Source organism: Pan troglodytes, chromosome 13 (genome assembly GCF_028858775.2).
Source record: "Pan troglodytes isolate AG18354 chromosome 13, NHGRI_mPanTro3-v2.0_pri, whole genome shotgun sequence".
In the NCBI taxonomy this organism is placed as follows: domain Eukaryota; kingdom Metazoa; phylum Chordata; class Mammalia; order Primates; family Hominidae; genus Pan; species Pan troglodytes.
This window is the reverse complement of record NC_072411.2, coordinates 103096694-103118146: the sequence shown is the minus strand read 5'-3', so window position 1 is coordinate 103118146 and position 21453 is coordinate 103096694. Positions and strand designations below refer to the sequence as shown.

At 40.9% G+C, this 21453-nt stretch overlaps 2 protein-coding genes across 25 annotated transcripts in view; one reads left to right on the top strand and one right to left on the bottom strand.

Annotated features, from left to right (window-relative positions):
- Window positions 1-1396: 1396 nt before the first annotated feature.
- Window positions 1397-15389, bottom strand: NDUFB3 (NADH:ubiquinone oxidoreductase subunit B3). 3 transcript variants are annotated; one of them, XM_024354693.2, is made up of 4 exons: window positions 14928-14943; window positions 14626-14708; window positions 7963-8104; window positions 1397-1693 (listed from the first exon to the last, which is right to left on the bottom strand). In XM_024354693.2, exons 3-4 carry the CDS (start codon window positions 8100-8102, stop codon window positions 1537-1539), a joined length of 297 nt encoding a protein of 98 aa, XP_024210461.1. In that variant the 5' UTR covers window positions 8103-8104; window positions 14626-14708; window positions 14928-14943; the 3' UTR covers window positions 1397-1536. The 3 variants fall into 3 exon arrangements, with proteins under 3 accessions (XP_024210461.1, XP_009441969.1, NP_001070251.1); XM_009443694.2 differs by lacking the exon at window positions 14626-14708 and having other exon boundaries at window positions 14928-15389; NM_001076783.1 differs by lacking the exons at window positions 14626-14708; window positions 14928-14943 and having other exon boundaries at window positions 1537-1693; window positions 7963-8102.
- The window catches only part of HYCC2 (hyccin PI4KA lipid kinase complex subunit 2), a 100274-nt gene continuing 94109 nt past the window's right edge, over window positions 15289-21453 (top strand). For 5 of the 22 annotated variants that reach the window (XM_063791499.1, XM_063791494.1, XM_054680069.2 and 2 more), the window contains exon 1: window positions 15309-15378. The gene's annotated coding sequence lies outside the window, so the exon portion shown is untranslated. The other 17 variants (XM_009443969.5, XM_063791491.1, XM_063791501.1 and 14 more) reach the window with 7 other exon arrangements.

The following is a 21453-nucleotide window of genomic DNA, read 5'->3' as shown; positions in this document are numbered from 1 at the left end:
AAAATTCACATTGGGATTTTCTCTGTTTCATTATTTAAACAAAATTATCACCCCTCCTCAATAAGTGTTACATCTATTTTTTTTGTTTGTTTTTTCGGAGACAGAGTCGTGCTCTGTCACCCAGGCTGGAGTGCAGTAGCGTGATCTTGGCTCACTGGAACCTCTGCCTACTGCGATCAAGTGATTCTCCTGCCTCAGCCTCCCAAGTACTTGGGATTACAGGTGCCCGCCACCATGTCTGGCTAATTTTTGTTTTTTTAGTAGAGTTGGCGTTTCACCATGTTGGCCAGGCTGGTCTGCAACTCCTGAGCTCAAGTGATCTGCCCACCTCAGCCTCCCAAAGTGTTGGGATTACAGGCATGGAGAATGTCTAGTTTATTGTTAGAAATACAGAAAAAGGTCAGGCGCGGTCGGTCATGCCTGTAATCCCAGCACTTTGGGAGGCTGAGGCAAGTAGATCATTTGAGCCCAGGAGTTTGAGACCAGCTTGGGCAACAAGGTGAAACCCCATCTCTACTAAAAATACAAAAAGATAGCCTGGTGTGGTGGAAGGATCCCTTGAGCCCAGGGAGGCTGAGGCTGCAGTGAGCCAAGATCACTCTCCCACTGCACTCCAGTCTGGGTGACAGAGCAAAACCCTATCTCAAAAAACAAAAAAAAGAAGAAAAAAATGTAAGGTTTTTCATGACATAAGAATAATGAGGACTAAGGACTAAGAGGACTAAGCAAGAGTAGGAAATACCACAAAATACCACAATTAAGAAAAATGAACATGATACATGGATGTGTCAGCCAGAAAAGGGCAGTAGAATCTGGGTTCCTCTAAACCATCTGAAGAGGATGATAAAAGCAGCAAGGCCAGCCAGGCGCGGTGGCTCACGCCTGTAATCCCAGCACTTTGGGAGGCTGAGGCGGGTGGATCACAAGGTCAGGAGATCGAGACCATCCTGACTAACACGGTGAAACCCTGTCTCTACTGAAAATACAAAAACAAAATTAGCTGGGCATGGTGGCGGGCGCCTGTAGTCCCAGCTACTTGGGAGGCTGAGGCAGAAGAATGGTGTGAACCCGGGAGGCAGAGCTTGCAGTGAGCCGAGATCACGCCACTGTACTCCAGCCTGGGTGACAGAGCGAGACTCCATCTCAAAAAAAACAGCAAGGCCAACTCCCATTTAAATACTTGTTAGTGCCAGCTAGGTCAGGACTAGTTAAAAAAAAAAAAAGAAAAAGATTAAAAAAAACTTCTTAGAACGTGCCCATTTGCTCAGCCAAATATATGATGCCTGCCTGCTATATGCAGAATGCACTACTGCTGTTCTCCAACCCCCTGTGTATTCTAAACCAAATCTGATACGGCTTGAGACACCTTTTTTTTTTTAAGAATGACAAAAGCAGATTGGCATATATATATTTTTTATTTTAATTGATTAAATCTTACTAATATTCTGTAAGGGACAAACCAGACAAGTAGGCTACAGAGAAGAAATCTTATTTTGGAGAGTTAAGAAACCACTATGATACTTCCAGGTATTATCTTCAGTGATGCTTCTTATCTTTATTCAGGGACTCCAGGTAATATTCAGCTCCTACAGCTACCACAAATGCAGCAAATCCCCATTTGAATCCTTTAAAGAATACATCAGAAAAGGAAACACTCTTTGCAAAGCCACCCATGTATCTCCAAGCTTCATTGCTAGAAAAAAAAAAAAGAAAAAATTATAATCATACACAACTTGTGTGTATATACGTTGAAGACATTTAATTTTCATCTTTCTAATTGACTTAAATGCTACCCTACAGAAGATCATTTAAGTGAATCGCAATAGGAATCTTTCTGTGGCATAGGATAATTAAGTATATGCCCAAGTTTCACATATAAAATAGAAGAATAAACACTTGATGGTTTCACATTTAATAGTCATATGCCTCAGGATTTTACAGAACCCTCAAATGCAAGACTCACGTCAGCTTATCTGTCACAGGTCAGATGGGCTCTGCCCACACTAGTCATTAAAACATCACGGAAAGATGAAGTTAGAGACTTGATATTAATCTTTGGTATGCCACTTATATTAGATTCACAATCTTGTAGGCTGGGCAAGATGCTTATCCTGTCATGGTCTGCTTCCTGTTCTATTCAATGATGATTATTATCTACTTTATAATATCATAAAGACTAAACAGGCTCATGCATGATATATTTTGGCAGAGGAGTATGGAGTATGTAACACTTGACATTATTGTTACTATTCAAAAGGATCTCCGCTTCTCCCTACCATAGCAGCCTGAATTTTGGAAGATTGATACCCTGCTCTGGTCTGATAAGGACAAGCCAATGAAAAAATCATGTTATGAAAAACAAAAACTATTTAACTCTAGAAATATGACTTAGGAAATACGAGAGCTAATTAAATCTAATTGGGATACCAAAACCAGACAAAGATGTTAGAAGAAAAGCAGCTACAGAATAATATCCCTCATGAACATAGATGCAAATATTCTTTTTTTTGGGGGGGCGGATGGAGTCTTGCTCTGTCACTGAGGCTACAGAGCAGTGGCACAATCTCAGCTCACTGCAACCTCCACCTTCTGGATTCAAGTGATTCTCCCACCTCAGCCTCCCAAGTAGCTGGGATTACAGGCATGCACCACCATGCCCGCTAATTTGTTTGTTTGTTTGTTTATTTATGACAGAGTCTCAATCTGTTGCCCAGGCTGGAGTGCAGTGGCGTGATCTCAGCTTACTGCAACCTCTGCCTCCCAGGTTCAAGCAATTCTCCGCCTCAGCCTCCTGAGTAGCTGGGATTATAGGTGCCCGCCACCATGTCTGACTAATTTTTGTATTTTTTTTTTTTTTTGAGATGGAGTCTCGCACTGTCGCCCCCGCACTGTCGCCTGGGCTGGAGTGCGATGGTACGATCTTGGCTAACTGAAACCTTCACTTCCTGGGTTCACGGGATTCTCCTGCCTCAGCCTCCCCAGTAGCTGGGATTATAGGCGCATACCACCACATCTAGCTAATTTTTTGTATTTTTAGTAGAGACGGGGTTTCACTATGTTGGCCACACTGGTCTTGAACTCCTGACCTTGTGATTCGCCCACCTCGGCCTCCCAAAGTGCTAGGATTACAGGCATGAGCCACTCCACCCGGCCATATTTTTTTTTTTTTTTTTTTTTTTTAGTAGAGACAGGGTTTCACCATATTGGCCAGGCTGGTCTCGAACTCCTGACCTCGTGATCTGCCCGCCTTGGCCTCCCAAAGTGCTGGGATTACAGGCATGAGCCACTGCGCCCGGCCAATTTTTGTAATTTTAGTAGAGACAGGGTTTTGCCATGTTGGCCAGGCTGGTCTCAAACTTCCAGCCTCAAGTGATCCGCCTGCCTTGGCTTCCCAAAGTGCTGGGATTACAGGCATTAGCCACCACACCTGGTGCAAATATTCTTAACAAAATTTTAGAAAACTGAATCCGACAGCATATAAAAATGGTAATACATCATAATGAAGTAGGGTTCACTCTAGGAATGCAAGATTTGTTTATATTTGAAAATTAATAGAAGTAACTCGCCATATTAACAGAATAAAAAGGAAAAACTATGAACATCTCAATAGATGCAGAAAAAGCATTTAACAAAATCCAATATCCATTAATGGTAATAACAGGATGGGCACGGTGGCTCAGGCCTGTAATCCCAGCACTTTGGGAGGTCGAGGCGTGTGGATCACCTGAGGTCGGGAGCTTGAGACCAGCCTGGCCAACGTTTTAGTCTCTACTAAAAAAACAAAATTAGCCAGGTGTGGTGGCACATGCCTGTAATCCCAGCTACTCGGGAGGCAGAGGCAGGAGAATCGCTTGAACCTGGTAGGCAGAGGTTGCGGTGAGCCAAGATCTTGCCATTGCACTCCAGCCTGGGCAACAAGAGCAAAACTCTGTCTCAAAAAAAAAAAAAATAATAATAATAAACAATGAAACACTTAGTAATCTAGAAATAGAGAGAAATTCCTCATCTTGATAAAAGGCACCTAGGAGATCACTGTAAGAAACATCATACTAAGTGGTGACCCACCAAATGTTTTCTCCCAGTTGGGAATAAGGCAAGGACGTCCACCACTTTCATTCAACATTATAGTAGCGGTGTTAGCCAGTACAAAAATGCAAGAAAAAGAAATAAAAAGTTTACAGATTGAGAAGGAAGAAGTAACAATATATTTGTAGACAGAATGATTGTTTATGAAGAACATTCTAAGAAATCTGTAAAAAAAATCTACTTGAACTAAAAAGTGAATTTAGCAAGGTAACGAGATATAAAATCAACATATAAAAGTCAACTGTGTTTACAAGTATTAGCAATGAACAACTGGAAGTTGAGATTTTAAAATACTATTTACAATAGCATCAAAAATTAAAATAATTCAAGCTGGGTGCTGTAGCTCAGATCTGTAATTCCAGCACTCTGAGAGGCTGAGGTGGTCAAATCACATGAGCTCAGGATTTTGAGACCAGCCTGGGCAACACAGGAAAACCTCGTCTCAACAAAAAATACAAAAATTAGCTGGGCATGGTGGCATGCACCTGTAGTCCCAGCTACTCGGGAGGCTGAGGTGGGAGGATGATTTCAGCCCACGAGGTAGAGGCTGCAATGAGCCAAAATGGCATCATTGCACTCCATCCTGGGCGACGGAGACTCCATCTCCCAAAACAAACAAACAAACAAACAAACAAACAAACAAACAACGCCAGGACTGATGGCTCACACCTGTAATCCTAGCACTTTGGGGGGCTGAGGCGAGCGGATCACTTGAGGTCAGGAGTTCAAGACCAGCCTGGCCAACATGGTGAAACCCCATCTCTACCAAAAAAATACAAAAATTAGGCCTGGCGCGGTGGCTCATGCCTGTAATCCCAGCACTTTGGGAAGCTGAGGTGGGCGGATCATGAGGTCAGGATATGGAGACCATTCTGGCTAACACAGTAAAACCCCATCTCTACTAAAAAATACAAAAAATTAGCCAGGCATAGTGGTGGGCGCCTGTAGTCCCAGCTACTCGGGAGGCTGAGGCAGGAGAATGGTGTGAACCCAGGAGGCGGAGCTTGCAGTGAGCGGAGATCGTGCCACTGCACTCCAGCCTGTGTGACAGAGCGAGACTCCATTTCAAAAAAAAAAAAAAATTAGCTGGGCGTGGTGATGCACGTCTGTAATCCCAGCTACTCAGGAGGCTGAGGCAGGAGAATTGCTTAAACCCAGGAGGCAGAGGTTGCAGTAAGCCAAGATCGTGCCACTGCACTCCAGCCTGGGTGACACAGTGAGACTCTGTCTCCCAGAAAAAAAAATAAATAAATAAAATAATTAATTCAGTATAAATTTAATAAAATATGTGCAAGACCTGTACATAAAGCAATAAAATACTGCTAATAAAATGAACAAGACCTAAATTGCCCGTTGACTAGAAGACTTAATATTGTTAAGACATCACTTATCCCTAAATTTTTTGTTTTCTTTAAGATGGAAGCTTGCTCTGTTGCCCAGGCTGGAGTGCAGTGGCACGATCTTGGTTCATTGCAACCTCAGCCTTGCGGGTTCAAGTGATTCTCCTGTCTCAGCCTCCTGAGTAGCTGGGATTACAGGTACCCACTACTACACCTGGCTAATTTTTGTATTTTTAGTAGAGACAGGGTTTCCCATGTTGCCCAGGCTGGTCTCGAACACCTGACCTTAAGTGATCCACCCGCCTTGGCCTCCCAAAGTGCTGGAATTACAGGTGTGAGCCACCATGCCTGGCCCCTAAATTGATGGGAATCTGATTCAATGTGGATGTGAAATAGATTCCCATTGTGAATCTATGTGAAACAGATTCAATGTGATCCCAATTAAAATCCAAGCAGGGATTTTAATAGAAATTGTCAGGTTCATTCCAAAGTTTATATGTAAAAGCAAAGGACCTAGAATAGCTAAAACAATTTTTTACAGGTTGGAGATCTTGGCCGGGCACGGTGGCTCATGCCTGTAATCCCAGCACTTTGGGAGGCTGAGGCGGGTGGATCATGAGGTCGGGAGATCCAGACCATCCTGGCTAACACGGTGAAACCCCGTCTCTACCAAAAATACAAAAAATTAGCAGGGCATGGTGGCAGGCACCTGTAGTCCCAGCTATTTAGAAGGCTAAGGCAGGAGAATGGCGTGAACCCGGGAGGTGGAGCTGGCAGCGAGCCAGATTGAGCCACCGCACCCTAGCCTGGGTGACAGAGCAAGACTCCGTCTCAAAAAAAAAAAAAAAAAAAAAAAAAAAAGTTGGAGATCTTATGCTATGTAATTTAAAGACACTGTGGTATTGGCATAAGGGTGGACATATTAATGAGGGTAACAGAGTAGAGTCCAGACATAGATCCCATAGATACAGTCAATTGATTTTTTTTTCTTGAGGCAAGGTCTCTCTCTGTTGCCCAGGCTGGAGTGCAGTGGCCAGATCTTGGCTCACTGCCGCCTGGATATCCTGGGCTCAAGTGATCTGCCCACCTCAGCCTCCTGAGTAGCTGGGACTACATGTGTGTGTCATCACATCTGGCAATTCTTAAAATTTTTTGGTAGAGACAAAGTCTCCCTGTACTGCCTAGGCTGGTTTCAAAATCCTGGGCTCAAGCGATCCGCCTGCCTTGGCCTCCCAATGTGCTGGAATTACAGGTGTGAGCCACCACCCACATTGAGTGTCAAAAATCACTCAATGGATTTTTGACAACATTATTAAGGTAATTCAACGGAGGTACAATAATTTTTTAATAAATGGTGCTGGAGCAACTGGATGCACATATGTAAAAATACTAATCTTCATCCTTACTTCATATGACACAAAAATGAACTCAAAACAGATCACAGAATGTAAGAAGAACTATAAAAGCTTCTAGAAGAAAGCATAGAAGATAATCTTAGGGTGCAAAAAGGATACATTGTAAAATTTAAAAATTGCTAAATTGTGAATTCATCAAAATTTAAAACTCTCTGAAAGACATTATTCAGAAAATAAAAAGATAAGCCACACTGTGAGAAAAAACATTTGCAAACCTTAAAAAAAATTGTTTTAAATCCTTGCACAGGGCCATACTAACTTCTCTGTATTACAATTTTAGTATATATGTTTCTGAAGCAAGCACCACAAAACTTTTATCTGATAAAGGACTTACATTCAAAACAGGTGAATTTTACTATATATAAACGATATCTCAATAAAGTCAATTTTAAAATTTTAATGTGGCTAGGTGTAGCGGCTCATGCCTGTAATTTTAACACTTTGGGAGGCCAAGGTGGGCAGATCACTTCACCTCAGGAATTTGAGACTAGCCCGGGCAACATGGCAAAACCCTGTCTCTACTAACAATATAAAAATTAGCTGGGCATGGTGGCCCATGCCTGTAGTCTCAGCTACTAGGGAGGCTGGAGTGGGAGGATCGCTTAAGCCTGGGAGATGGAGGTTGCTGTGAGTGCACCACTGCACTCCAGTCTGGGTGACAGAGTGAGACCCTGTCTCAAAACAAACCAAAAACTTTTAAAGTAGCCAGGCGCGGTGGCTTATGCCTGTAATCCCAGCACTTTGGGAGGCTGAGGCAGGTGGATCACGAGGTCAGGAGATCGAGACTATCTTGGCCAACATGGTGAAACCCCGTCTCTACTAAAAACACAAAAAGTAGCTGGGCATGGTGGCGCGTGCCTGTAATCCCAGCTGCTTGGGAGGCTGAGGCAAGAGAATCAATTGAACCCGGGTGGCGGAGGCTGCAGTGAGCTGAGATCGCGCCACTGCACTCCAGCCTGGCAACACAGCAAGACACCGTCTCAAAAACAACAAAAACCAAAAAAAACCCTTTAAAGTAAAAAGCCATTTTTCATGATTCTCTAAGGAGAATACATTGAAAAGCAACATAGACACTTGATTCTCTAGGATACATTCTATCTAAATTACTTAATTCATCTTACCGGCCCCATGGATCCCTTAGCCCTTTTGCAGCCAGCTTCTTCTGGATAGTTTCTAATGGTGTCCCTTCTATCTTCCATTGTCTATAATCTGGAAGTTCCATTTTATGATGTCCATGCTCATGTCCATGTTCATGGGCCATGTCTATAAGGAAAAGATTAACACAAGTGAGAAATATGCAAATTGTAGATATCAAATACCCAAATTTATTGTTTATGTTTTAAGGTAAAGCATTTAATATTTTTTTAAAAAGCCAATATAAATACTTGAAAATTCCAGTTAAAGGATTTTATAAAAGTGTCTTATTCTACAACCGCGTTCACAGTTAGGAAATACATATACACAAAATATAAAAAAGAAAAATAATTGGCAATCTCACCACTCAGAGATAACCACTTACTATCTGGTTCTTTTCTTCATTATAATAATAGTAAACATTTGCTAAAATGCTTTATGTGTATTAACTCCAATACCTCTAAAACAACTCTTTATAAATAGTAAACATATGCTAAAATGCTTTATGTGTATTAACTCCATTACCTCTAAAACAACTCTTTGAACTTAAATGAGTATCCCCATTTTACAGATGAGGACAATGAGACTCCAAGCAATTAAGTAACTTTCCAAAGGTAACAAAAATAGTAATGGTACAGCTGGGATTAGAACCTTGCAGTTTGGTTTTAGAACCCTGCTCCTAACTTCTTCTTCTTCCTATTTTTTGAGACGGAGTCTCGCTCTGTCGCTCAGGCTGGAGTGCAGTGGTGCAATCTTGGCTCACTGCAAGCTCTGCCTCCCGGGTTCACGCCATTCTCCTGCCTCAGCCTGGCGAGTAGCTGGGACTACAGGTGCCCGCCACCACGCCCGGCTAATTTTTTGTAATTTTAGTGGAGACAGGGTTTCACCATGTTAGCCAGGATGGTCTCAATCTCCTGACCTTGTGATCCACCCACCTCAGCCTCCCAAAGTGCTGGGATTACAGGTATGAGCCACCGCGCCCGGCCCCCTGCTCCTAACTTCTAAGCAATATTGTTTTCCTTTTGAATCCTTTCATAATGCATAAATATGTATAACAAAAAGGTTATACATCCTGTTTTAAAAATTTTCTTTAGATGATTCTTTTAAAATGCAATGCTTTTAAATACATATGATTACACGAAAGGTTTCTTTAAAGAGGCAGATCGTAAATATTTTAGGCTTTGTGGGTAAAAGAGGTAAAATTGAGGCAATTATGTAGGTACATTTATAGGAAGAGAAAACACACTTCCGCAAATACCTTATTGATAAAATTCAAAAGGTAGTAAGTAACTGACTACAATTTTTTTTGTAATACAGGTCTACTGACGAAAAAAATGGAACTCCCCTTTTGTGGGGTAACATTTTACTTAACTGGAGCTCAAAGTTAGTGATCCTTAGCATCAAAGTGATTACAAATGTTCATTTGTAAAAACCATTCTTAGCTCATGGACCTTACAAAAACAGGCACTGGGCTGGATTTGGTCCACAGGCTGCAGTTTGCCGATCCCTGAACTGGGCCAACAGATACCTTAGGACTCCTTTTTAATCAATAAATTTGCTTCCTTAAATAAAACATGTCCTCAATGGTTATATAAATACTTTGGTTTTACTAGTGTTATTTTAATATATAATATAAAAATAAACCAGCTCAGTCCTCATTTAAATTGCTAATTCAAATTAAGGGGTATGGCTTAGTAACACTATACTATAATTTGTGTAAAGTTGGCAGTAGCAATCCTTTTATTTTTTTTTAAATTTTTATTTTTCTAATTACTTGGCAAGCAGTAGCAATTCTATAATCACTGCTTTTCCGGAAGTAAAATCAAGTAAATATTACCATTATGTCCATATTTATAACTATGAACAGGCCCAATAAGGTAGGATTTCTTTTCTTTTCTTTTTTTTTTGAGATGGAGTTTTGCTTTTTGCCCAGGCTGGAGTGCAATGGTGTGCAATCTCAGCTCACTGCAACCTCCGCCTCCTGGGTTCAAGCGATTCTCCTGCCTCAGCCTCCTGAGTGGCTGGGATTACAGGCATGCGCCACCATGCCCGGCTAATTTTGTATTTTTAGTAGAGATGGAGTTTCCCCATGTTGGTCAGGCTGGTCTCGAACTCCTGACCTCAGGTGATCTGCCCGCCTCCGCCTCCCAAAGTGCTAGGATTACAGGCGTGAGCCACTGTGCCTTGCCTGGTAGGAATTCTTACATTGCATCTCAGAAGAGAGAGGTAATTATTAAAAAGTGTATATTAAAGACACATTATTGGGAGGCTGAAGGATGAGAATCGCTTGAACCCAGAAGGCAGAGGTTACAGTGAGCCAAGATGGTGCCACTGCACTCCAGCCTGGGCGACAGAGTGAGACTCTCTCAAAAAATTAGTTCCAAGATATGAGAAAAAAATTGTACATACTAACTGTGAAAAACCAACACTTATTATTTGTAAACATGTTAAGATACTAAAAAACATTATGTTGATGATTTTCACATTTAATTTTATATATATATATATATATATATATTTTTTTTTTAAAGATAGAGGGTCTTGCTCTGGATCATAGCTCACTGCAGCCTCAAACTCCTGGGCTCAAGTGATTGTCCTGCCTCAGCCTCCTGAGTAGCTAGGACTGGAGTGTGCACAACGCCTGGCTAGTTTTTAAATGTTTTATAGCGATGGACCCTCCCTATGTTGTGCAGGCTGGTCTCAAACTCCTGGCCTCAAGTGATCCTTGATCCTCTGGCATAGGCCTCCCAAAATGCTGGGATTACAGTGGGATTACAGCCACACCCAGGAGGATTTTCACATTTAAATGAAAATGAAAATGAAAACCGATACTCTCAAACACAAGTTAAAACTACAACACAACTCTGAATGAAACATTTAACCCATTATTACTTGGTAGATTCAATAAAATGAAGGAAAAAAATTATGGTGTCAGACTTCAGACTGACTTTTGAGACTGAATACATTTATTACAAACGAAGACCATTACAAGTGTTTATTTAGAATGATAATGTCTTGGCTTCTGCATACTATGTTTTCAAAAAATCTTTTTTAAAATAAGGCTTCATTTTAAAAACACTTAAAACAAGACAAACCCTTATTTTGGCAAATGTCAATTCTAGAATATCAACCTGAGTATCAGTGTATTTGGAAGAGAGTATAAAACAAAGGGTCAAGAATTTTGATAGAATAGTTTTTGAAAATAAAACTTGAAACATTACCATGGTATAAAGACTATTTCAAAATTACAATACTACTGTGCTTAAACGAGTAATTTGAAAGATAAATCTTTGAAAGAAAACATGAAAGTGTACATACCCTCATTTCTCCTATAAAAGTTTATTTAAATACATTCAATATATTTTCTCTTCCACCTAATTATTTCAGAAGTATCCTTTTCATAGGAATTTACTAAATATAACTTTTTTTTTTTTTTTGAGACAGAGTCTCGCTCTGTCACCCAGGCTGTAGTGCAGTGGCGCGATCTTGGCTCACTGCAACCTGTGCCTCCCAGGTTCAAGCAATTCTCCTGCCTCAGCCTCCCGAGTAGCTGGGACTACAGGCAACCCCCACCACGCCTGGCTAATTTTTTGTATTTTGTACTAGAGACGGGGTTTCACCGTGTTAGCTAGGATGGCCTCGATCTCCTGACCTTGTGATCCGCCCACCTGGGTCTCCCAAAGTGCTGGGATTACAGGCATGAGCCACGGTGCCCAGCTAAATATAACATTTAAATGACTTTTCAAAAAGAGCAGAAAGTTGAAAACACTTTCTCTAGGAAACCTTTCATTTTCTTTTTTCTTTTTTTTTTCAGACAGGATCTTCCTATGTTGCCCAGGCTGCTGTTGAACTCCTGGCCTCAAGCATTCCTCCCTCCTTGGCCTCCTAAAATATTGGGACTACAGGCGTGAGCCATGGCACCTGGCCCATTTTTCTTTTTAAACTTATTTCTATTTCCAAATAGCCATAAATCAAACAATGATATCGTGACCTGTAAAGTAAGAGCTTGAAATTCTCCTACTTTGCACTAGTAAAAGTAAAATCCAAGGCAAATCACTTAATTTCCCTGAACTTCAGTTTCTTCATATAACATGAGGATAAAACCTACCTTGCAAGATCGTGAGAGCTGAGGAAAACACATTGTGATGTGCCTTCTACTTTCATACTTAGGTGGTGAGACTGTAACTAAGCACAACCATTCTGAAAAACTGGCAAGACCTAGAAAGGCTGAACATGGCTGGGCGCAGTGGCACACGCCTGTAATCCCAGCAATTTGGGAGGCCAAGGCAGGTGGATCACTTGAGGCCAGGAGTTGAGACCAGCCTGGCCAATATGGGGAAACCCTGTCTCTACTAAAAATACAAAAATTAGCCAGGTGTGGTAGCACACACCTGTAGTCCCAGCTACTCAGGAGGCTGAGGAAGGAGAATCACTTGAACCCAGGAGGTGGAGATTGCAGTGAGCCGAGATTGCGCCACTGCACTCCAGCCTGGGTGACAGAGTGAGATTCTATCTCAAAAAAAAAAAAAAAAAAAAAAAAAGCTGAACATATGAATACCTTATGGCCATCAATTCCACTCCTAGTACATATATTCTAGATAGACACTGTCCAATATGGTAGCCACTAGCACTTGAAATGTGGCTGGTGCAGTTGGGAACTGGGAATTTTAATTTAATTTTAATTAACTTAATCTGAAAACAGATGATCAAATCGTTATTAGAAAATATTAATGTGTCTTTGGAGGCCAGGAGCGGTGGCTCACGCCTGTAATCCCAGCACTTTGGGAGGCTGAGGCAGGTGGAACACCTGAGGTCAGGAGTTCAAGAAAAGCCTAACCAACATGGCAAAATCCCGTCTCTACTAAAAATAAAAAAATTAGCTGGGCATGGTAGCGCATGCCTGTAGTTCCAGCTATTAGGGAGGGTGAGACAGAAGAATCACTTGAACCTGGGAGGTGAAGGTTGCACTGAGCTGAGATCGCGCCACTGCACTCCAGCCTGGGCGACAGAGCGAGACTCTGTCTCAAAAAATATACAAATAAAATAAATAAATAAAAGTGTCTTTGGAACAATTTGGATATATGAATCTACTTTATCAACTGTAAATCTTATAAACATAATCACAGATCAAAGGTTTATATTTATGGAATATAAAAAATATATTTAAAATATTTTCTTAGCGACATCAAGGCTCTGGTCTCTAAAAAAAAACAAACAAAAAAAAAAACAAATTTTTTTTTTGAGATGGAGTCTCACTCTGTCGCCAGGCTGGAGTGCAGTGGGTGGTGCAATCTCGGCTCACTGCAACCTCCGCCTCCCAGGTTCTAGTGATTCTCCTGCCTCAGCCTCCCGAGTAGCTGGGATTACAGGCGTGCACCACCACACCCGGCTAATTTTTTGTACTTTTAGTAGAGACTGGGTTTCACCATGTTGGTCAGAATGGTCTCGATCTCCGGACCTCATTATCCGCCTGCCTCGGCCACCCAAAGTGTTGGGATTACAGGCGTGAGCCACCGTGCCCAGCCTAAGAAATATGTTTTTAAAAGAATCTTTATAGCCACATTGTTTATTCTATCTCCCAACCGTAAACAACCCAAATGTCCAATAACAATAGAAGGGATTATGGTATAGTCACACTGTAGAATATTATACAACAAAAAACTACATGCAAAAGTGTGATTGAATCTCCACAAATATGGATAATGAGCAAGGGGTGAGTCAGAAAAAAATACACATGCACTCTGAACCCATTTATATAGATTGAAATGCCTAACAATTCATTTTTTAGGAATTCATCATAGACGGAAAAATTAAAGTAAAACAAGTGAGTGCTTAGCACAAGTCAGGATAATGGTTACCTCTTCGTGGAGGAGATGGAATCACAGAAACATACTGGGAGATTCTAAGGCAGTGTTTTTCAACCAATTTTTAACTATTGTCCCTGTAAGGAACCTTTCTAGACATTTTATTCCTAATCACGCCCCCCGCCATGAAAATTTATCACTACATATATACTGTATAACTGTTTATATACTGTGGCCCTTTGGAGGGACACAAATCATTGTAGTAACTAAGATTCCGACCCCGGCCCCACCAATTTTCAACCCCTTGAAATGTAAAATCACCCCTGTTAAGACTGCATGTTCTAAGTTATTGGCAATGCTTTATTTTCTAATCTAAGAGGTGGATACAGGAGTGTCTGCTTCTGTTAGTTATAATTTTTTAAAATGTATGTTTTATACACCCTTCTGTATATATACTTGACAATAAAAAATAAAAATAGAAAAATTGACTTAAATTGTGCTGAGGACTGAAAAATGGTGGTTATTTCCGTTTCAGAGCAGCTCAAATAATAACAGTAAGGAAATTAGTTAAATAAAGAAAAAACATGCAACCAAAAATTTTAAAAGCTATCTATGTCTGAAGTGAATCTAAAAGTCTGATGAAGATCAACCTCCACTAAAGGAAGCTGGCTCTAAGAAAATGTGCTGGTATCCTTTCCCTAAGAAAGAAATAAGAAGATAATGCTACTTCCACTACATGCAATTTTAGTTTACCGAAGACTATGAAGTATATATCTTAACTTCCTCGTATTAAAAACTGTGATTATATGAATATTAGGAAATAAAAAACAAATGAACTGTTATTACTTTTAGTGATGCTGTTCTTCTGCCTTTGCGATCCAAAGGCAAACAAAGACAATTTTGCGTGTGGCAGAAGCGGGAACAAGCACCTGGATTTAACAACTACAGTGATGATCACTGAATCCTCCAACCACCTCTTCCTACCCCAACTCTAAACTAGGACTTCATTAGTTCTCGCCTGCTAGTTCTTTGATCTCCCTCCCAGCCTCCCATCCTTCTCCATTTAGTCTCTCCTTTTCTGCACTCCCCAGAATAGAGTCTAGCTCTTAATCCTAATCAACGGGCCTCCCACCAACTCCCTAATTTACCTGACAGCAATCTGACCTCTCAGGACACTCAACTCTGCAACCGGAGCCAACCGGAAACGGAGGTTGTCACCTCGAGTTTCTCACGGCAGGAAAGCGGAGAAGCCGCTTAACGTTCCGAAACTGGGTTAGAGATTCCTGAATCAGGTAGAGACTACATGAGGCACGCTTGGAAGTCGATTATTTTCCCAATATATGTGCATCCTCAATCTGACTGAGGTAACAGATACTGTAGAAAAGAGAAGGGCGGGGAAGATAATATGTTGTCCTTGCTTGGGGACGGAATCCTTAGACACCGCGCACAGGGCGGGGCTGCCGGCATACTGCAGCCAATAAGGGAGGCTGTTGTTGAGCGCGTGCTCTCACCCAATGAGAGGGTTGGTTGTTGCGCTGCAGTTGGCAGGCTGCTGCGGGAGGCGGTGGCGGTAGGAAGCCGGAGACAGCAGGGTGACAGGTAGGCGGCGGTGCTGTCTTTGGGGGAGGCAAAGTGCTAGATGAAGAGGGGTTTTCTTCTCCTTCGGCCGCGGAAACTACAGACGGGAGCTGGCGAGGGTGGTCTGGAAAGGCGGTAGCCGGTGTGTTGGTGGTCCCGGAACCTCTCGTAAACCAGGTAGCATCTTGGGAGGGTCGTGAGGAGGAGAAGGCGGCAGCCGAGGCGGGTGGAAGCCGAGCCTTGTGGGGCGACGTGGGGGCCCACCTAGGGCGTGGGGGCTGCGGTGGCGCCAGCAGAGAGGGAGGAGAGGCGGGAGCAAGGCGGTGTCGTGAGGGCTGAAGGGATTCCTTGCACAAAGCCCCAGGCGAGAAAAGGACACGGCATTGAAGACAGTTAAGAGAAATCCAGTGATTGCTTCTTAGGGCCATTTCCTGGGGGTGTTGAGGGGGAGCGGAGAAGAAAAATATTTACTGGCGGTCAGATTCTGAATACTCATTATTGCTGTACATTATGTAATCTTTGGCTGTTATTTACCCAAACAACTAGGTTGTCCCTCCTGGGAGAGGAGGTCTTGCAACCTATTAATGTGTTAGAACACTTCTTTCATTGGCTTGAGTGCCATTTACATTGGCAGGTTCTCTAGGCGAAGGGTGGTAGCATGGAGGATAGAGTAGTCACGAAGAGCTTATCCCAAATATGGACTTGACAGATACTAGTTTGCGATGAATGTGGCCAGGTTCATGTTTTGTAGTTCGTGAATTTATTTGAGGGTCAAGGCTGACAACATTTTTTAAAGATCTTCAGAAAAGTGGGGAATCCTTTAAAAATTTACAGTAGGAGCTAAGTGTAAGTTGGAAAATGACTAGAAAATTAGTTGGTAGATCCCTTCCTCCCCCCAGGATATTGTGGAAGTTAGGGACTGTGCAAATAAGGTGGTGGTCTGAATATGGGGAAAAAAATAAACTTTTTTTTTTTTTTTTTTGAGACGGAGTTTCGCTGTTGTTGCCCAGGCTGGAGTGCAATGGCGCGATCTCGGCTCACAGCAACCTCCGCCTCCCGGGTTCAAGCCATTCTCCTGCCCCAGCCTCCGGAGTAGCTGGGATTACAGGCATGCGCCACCACGCCCGGCTAATTTTGTGTTTTTAGTAGATACGGGGTTTCTCCATGTTGGTCAGGCTGGTCTTGAACTCCGGACGTCAGGTGATCCGCCCGCCTCGGCCTCCCAAAGTGCTGGGATTACAGGCGTGAGCCACCGTGCCCGGCAGAAAAAAGTCAACTTTTAAGTAGTTTGTTCTGTAAGCAAGTCTGAGAAGCTACTTATGAATTATTTATTAGGTTTAAAAAGTGGACTCTGAACCTCTCGGACAGAGGCAAAATATATTTATAGATATAATTAAATTATCTTATTTAAAAATTTTATAATTCATTGTTTCCACAATAAAATGTAGAATTAAAATAGGAATTCTATTCAGTATGTGTTATGGAAGGGCAAACGACATAAAAACTTGATTTTGTAGCTCATTGAAAAACAATTTTGAGAGAAGCACTGGAAAATGATTTTAAAAGAAGTGTTATAAATTTCTAAAATGTAAGGTGTTTGAAATATTGCCTTTAGCTTAGGAGATAAGGTCTAATGTAGTGTCAGCAACTCTACAATTTTCCTAAATTTATTTCGGTACTGCATGTCAGAAAAACTTTATAAGATGTGATTTTTTTCTATTAATGATAATTTATATTCCTATATATGAACCTAAATCAAAATTTCATTTTTTCTCAAAAATTTAATTGGGAAAGAGGTGCATCATTAAAGTTGTTTGTTCCCAGATGTTCTCAGTACTGAGACATTTGTCAGTGCTTTAGATAAAAATTTTTATTGATGTTTGGTGTTTTGTTCTTTGTCTTTTCTCCTTTTCCAAGAATAATGCAATCTCAGTCACAAAGAAAATTTCTGGTTCTATTTTAGGTGGAATTCTGTAGTGTTTTGAGTACCAGTTAAATCTTTGCTTTTATGCGTGTGTGTGTGTGTGTTGCTTTTATGCGTGTGTGTGTTTGTGTGTGTGTGTGTGTGTGAGTGTGTTTCTTCTTATGTAACCAGCCTACTAGAGCTGTCTTAGAGAACTAATGGCTGATTTTGAATGGCCAGTAGGTGTCATTGTAGAATGCAGTAAGTTGAGTATCGAGTAGGAAATTACCAAGTAGCTACAGAAACACTAGTCCAAATTAGCATATAGTGTGGTTAGATGATCGTTTATACGTTGTAGAAGTTCTCTCTGATGAAACATTTCAGTATTGGAGCTGTTTATAAGGAATTTGAAACAATGATTGTAAAGGAGTTTAATTGTTTGCCCTAAAATAGACCTTGAAAGTGTGTTTTTTAGCCCGGCCCTTTAACTGTCTTGACATGCAATTCAGATTTAAGTTTGATTATTTGCAATACAGTTTTGGCATCTTGTAGTAGTTTATTAAGTTCTAGAATGATTGAAATTTTCAGCTTGACTGAGTCTTATAGAAAAACCAATGCTACATAGTGAAAAACTGATAAAATATGGGCAGAAGTTTCGAAACTAGTTATCACACCAGTACTTTGTATTGTTCTTTTTTTTTCCCCTTAGAGATCCTTGTTCCGAGTTACTGTTCTTTTAAAGCCAGAACAGAAGATTTTTTTGTCTGTCATCGTCTGTGGCTTATTATCTTTTTTTTGATTTCCAGAATTGCTTCTTTTTACACTTTATTTGGTCAGTAGCCTATGTTCTTTTCTTGGGATGTGGAACTGAACATTTATCACTGACTAAAATGTAGTGGATTCTGGAGGGAGCCAGCACAGAAAGCTCTGAAAGTAGCTTACATCTGTTCCGAGTACAGCTCCTTACCTTCCTAGCCTTCTGTTGAGCCCTTGTCACTTTGTAGCTCTGCTCCTTAAGCCTGTGATAGATACAGTGTTTTGAAAAAGTTTGGACCTAATTTAAGAATTCTTCATGGAGTTGGAAATAGATACCTCAAAACTATTTAGGAGTTTTTAAAAAGGCATACACATATCACTTATATCATCTCCACTTCCCTTCAGAATTTTTCGGTTGGGAGGAGTGTGAAGGGGGTAGATGTATTTTGGAAACAAATTCCCTTGATTATTTGGTTCACCACTGGCTTCCACTTCAGAGTGGAAGTGCCTTGGTCTAATTCAAGGCTCTAGCACTTGTGGTATGAAGCAGTAACAGTAGTTTTAGCTTTAGAGAAAAGGCTGCCAAATCTACTAATTTACTAATACTTGTATAGCTCAATAAATTGTCACCATTTCATGTCATAGCTAGGATAGCTTTTTTTTTCTTTTTTTGAGACGGAGTTTCACTATTGTTGCCCTGGCTGGAGTGCAGTGGCGCGATCTGGGCTCACAGCAACCTCTGCCTCCCGGGTTCAAGCCATTTTCCTGCCCCAGCCTCCGGAGTAGCTGGGATTACAGGCATGTGCCACCACGCCCGGCTAATTTTGCATTTTTTTTAGTAGAGACGGGATTTCTCCAAGTTGGTCAGGCTGGTCTCGAACTCTGGACATCAGGTGATCCGCCTGCCTCGGCTTCCATAAGTGCTGGGATTACAGGCGTGAGCCACTGCACCCAGCCTGTCATAGCTAGGATAGTTTTTCTAGCCGGGAGCTGGAGTTGCCAGAAATGAAAATTGTGCTGAATGTTTTGGTTTGGATTAGTTCTTACTTGGCACTTAGCTGCTTTCCATAAATCAAACTAATTTATTTCATGATTCAGACCTGTGCTAATTTGTATAGACATTTATATCCTATTCTCTTACTGTCCCTGAAAGCTATCTAGTTCTAGAATTAAACTAAAATTGGAAAATAAGAGTTGGAGTAATTCAAGGTCCTTTTCTGATAATGCTATATGATGAATATATGCATTAATCTTTGCATTAACATTCACTCAGTAATATATACTAAAAGTTGGCATTGCAAATATGTTTACCTTGACTTGGGTCCAGTTTAGAAACTTATGGTTCATCTTTGTGAATTCTAGACTTTCTGTTTGGGTATCTGGCTGCCATGGAGACAAATCTGAGAAAAAGCATGAGTAGATTTTAATTTTAGAGAAAAGCGTAAAAATTCAATTATGTAATATATTAAGAGGTGTGACTTTGATTATTTATAGAATTATAGTACTTTCTAGGTTTGAAATATAACTGCCAAAAAAGTGGTCATAAAATATTGTAAGTGGCATCAATTTATTGAATGGCAACGCATGGTTTACAGAATATCTGTTTTGTCCTATTTTGACACATGAAACTTCAAACAGTGTTGGAATCAAATTTATCCATCACCTTTGTCATTTTGAATACTTAACTGTTGATAGTGCTTGATTCTTTTTTTTTTTCTGGTGAGAAGATACTAATATATATACTTAGAATTAGCCAGCCGAACTCAGTTTAGATGATCCCAATTTTGTTGACAACCTCCAAAGCATCATAATCAGGAGCCAGTCAAACATAAGCCTTCTTCTCTTCATCAGGTCCGATCAGGGTCTTGATCTTGGCTCATCAATGTTACGGAGCTTCTTTGTAGCCTATTTGACCTGGTGCTTGTTGGCTTTAACATCCACAATGAACACAAGTATGTTGTTGTCTTCTATCTTCTTCATGGTGAACTCTGGTCAGCAGGAACTTGATGATGGTATAGTGGTCAAGCTTCTTTCTCCTTGTATCCTGCTATCTTACAAGGATATTTGGGCTGCCTGTGGGGCTGCAGTGCCTTGGGCCACCGGGACGTGGGTGACTTGCGGATCTTCTTTTTTTGTGTATGTGTTTGATGCCACTTACCATATTTTATGACTACTTTCAGCCTTTCAGCACTGCTTTCTTGGCCTTCAAAGCCTTTGCTTTGGCTTCTGCTTTAAGATGGGTAGGAGCTTCCTTTTTCGTCTTCGGCACTATCTTGTGAAAACAGTCTCCCTGATTCTTAATTAATATAGACTTCTTAGCTACTAAGACTTGCCAATTAACCTCCTTAAATTCCTTTCCATATTATATATAAAATGGATGAGAGAGGCAAGTTAGATACTGAGCAGGTACTGAAAGTTATACTTTTTCCATATTCTTTTGTATTGGGGCTTTTTAATCTGTGTATTCGTTCTTTTTTTATTTATTTATTAGTTTATACTTTTTAAATGAAAAAAGGTGTGGGGATGGGAGAGAGTATACTACTGTCCTTTCTACATTATAGGGTGACTGTAAGACTCAAATAGAAAACATAGTGGCTGGGCACAGTGGCTCACGCCTGTAATCCCAGCATCTCTTGAGGCCGAGATGAGCAGATCACTTGAGGTCAGGATTTCGAGACCAGCCTGGCCAACATGGTGAAACCCTGTCTCTACTAAAAATACAAAAGTTAGCTGGGCACGGTGGTGCACACCTGTAGTGCCAGCTACTGGAATGGCTGAGGCAGGAAAATTGCTTGAACCTAGGAAGTGGAGGTTGCAGTGAGCCAAGATTGTGTGCACTCCAGCCTGGGCGATGAAGTGAGACTCTGTCTCCAAAGAAAAAAAAAAAAGAAAAAAAAAAAGAAAAGAAAACATGAAGGGCTTTTATAAAATCTAAAGTTAATTTGAATTTTCAGTATTTCACAGTATCTGCTATTTATGGAAAATACTAGGGGAAATGAATATAAAACTTAAGACTCAAATGTTTCTGTTCCTTAAGGTTCTGAATCTTCTCTCATTTTATGCTTTGTTACTCTGTGATTTTTTTATTTAATTAGCATCCAAATATGATGGTTCTCAATCTGTGTCTCTAATCCAGAGCTTTCCCTTGAACTTTAGTTCCTATTCTATACATGTAATTGCCTGCTAGATGAAGATGAGCTACAGGTCCTTCAACTATAATATGTTTAAAAGTGAATTCATGTTTTCCCTTTTGTCATCTTTCTAACCTGCTGGAGCTGGAACCCTGATGTTATCTATCTTTAACACTTACGCTTCATCTGAGCAATGCTAGGTTCTGTTGACTTTACCTTCTTACTCTTTCTTTGATTCCATTTACTTCTCTCAATTTCTGTAGCTGCTAGAAATATTATGAAGAGTTAGGGCCTAGAGGCAACTAT

Coding starts and splice junctions, on each gene's coding strand:
- NDUFB3 (XM_009443694.2), bottom strand. CDS start 8,102: ATGGCCCATGAACATGGACATGAGCATGGACATCATAAAATGGAACTT. Junction 1,694..7,962: donor CTAAGGGATCCATGGGGCCG/GTAAGATGAATT, acceptor TTTTTTTTCTAG/CAATGAAGCTTGGAGATACA.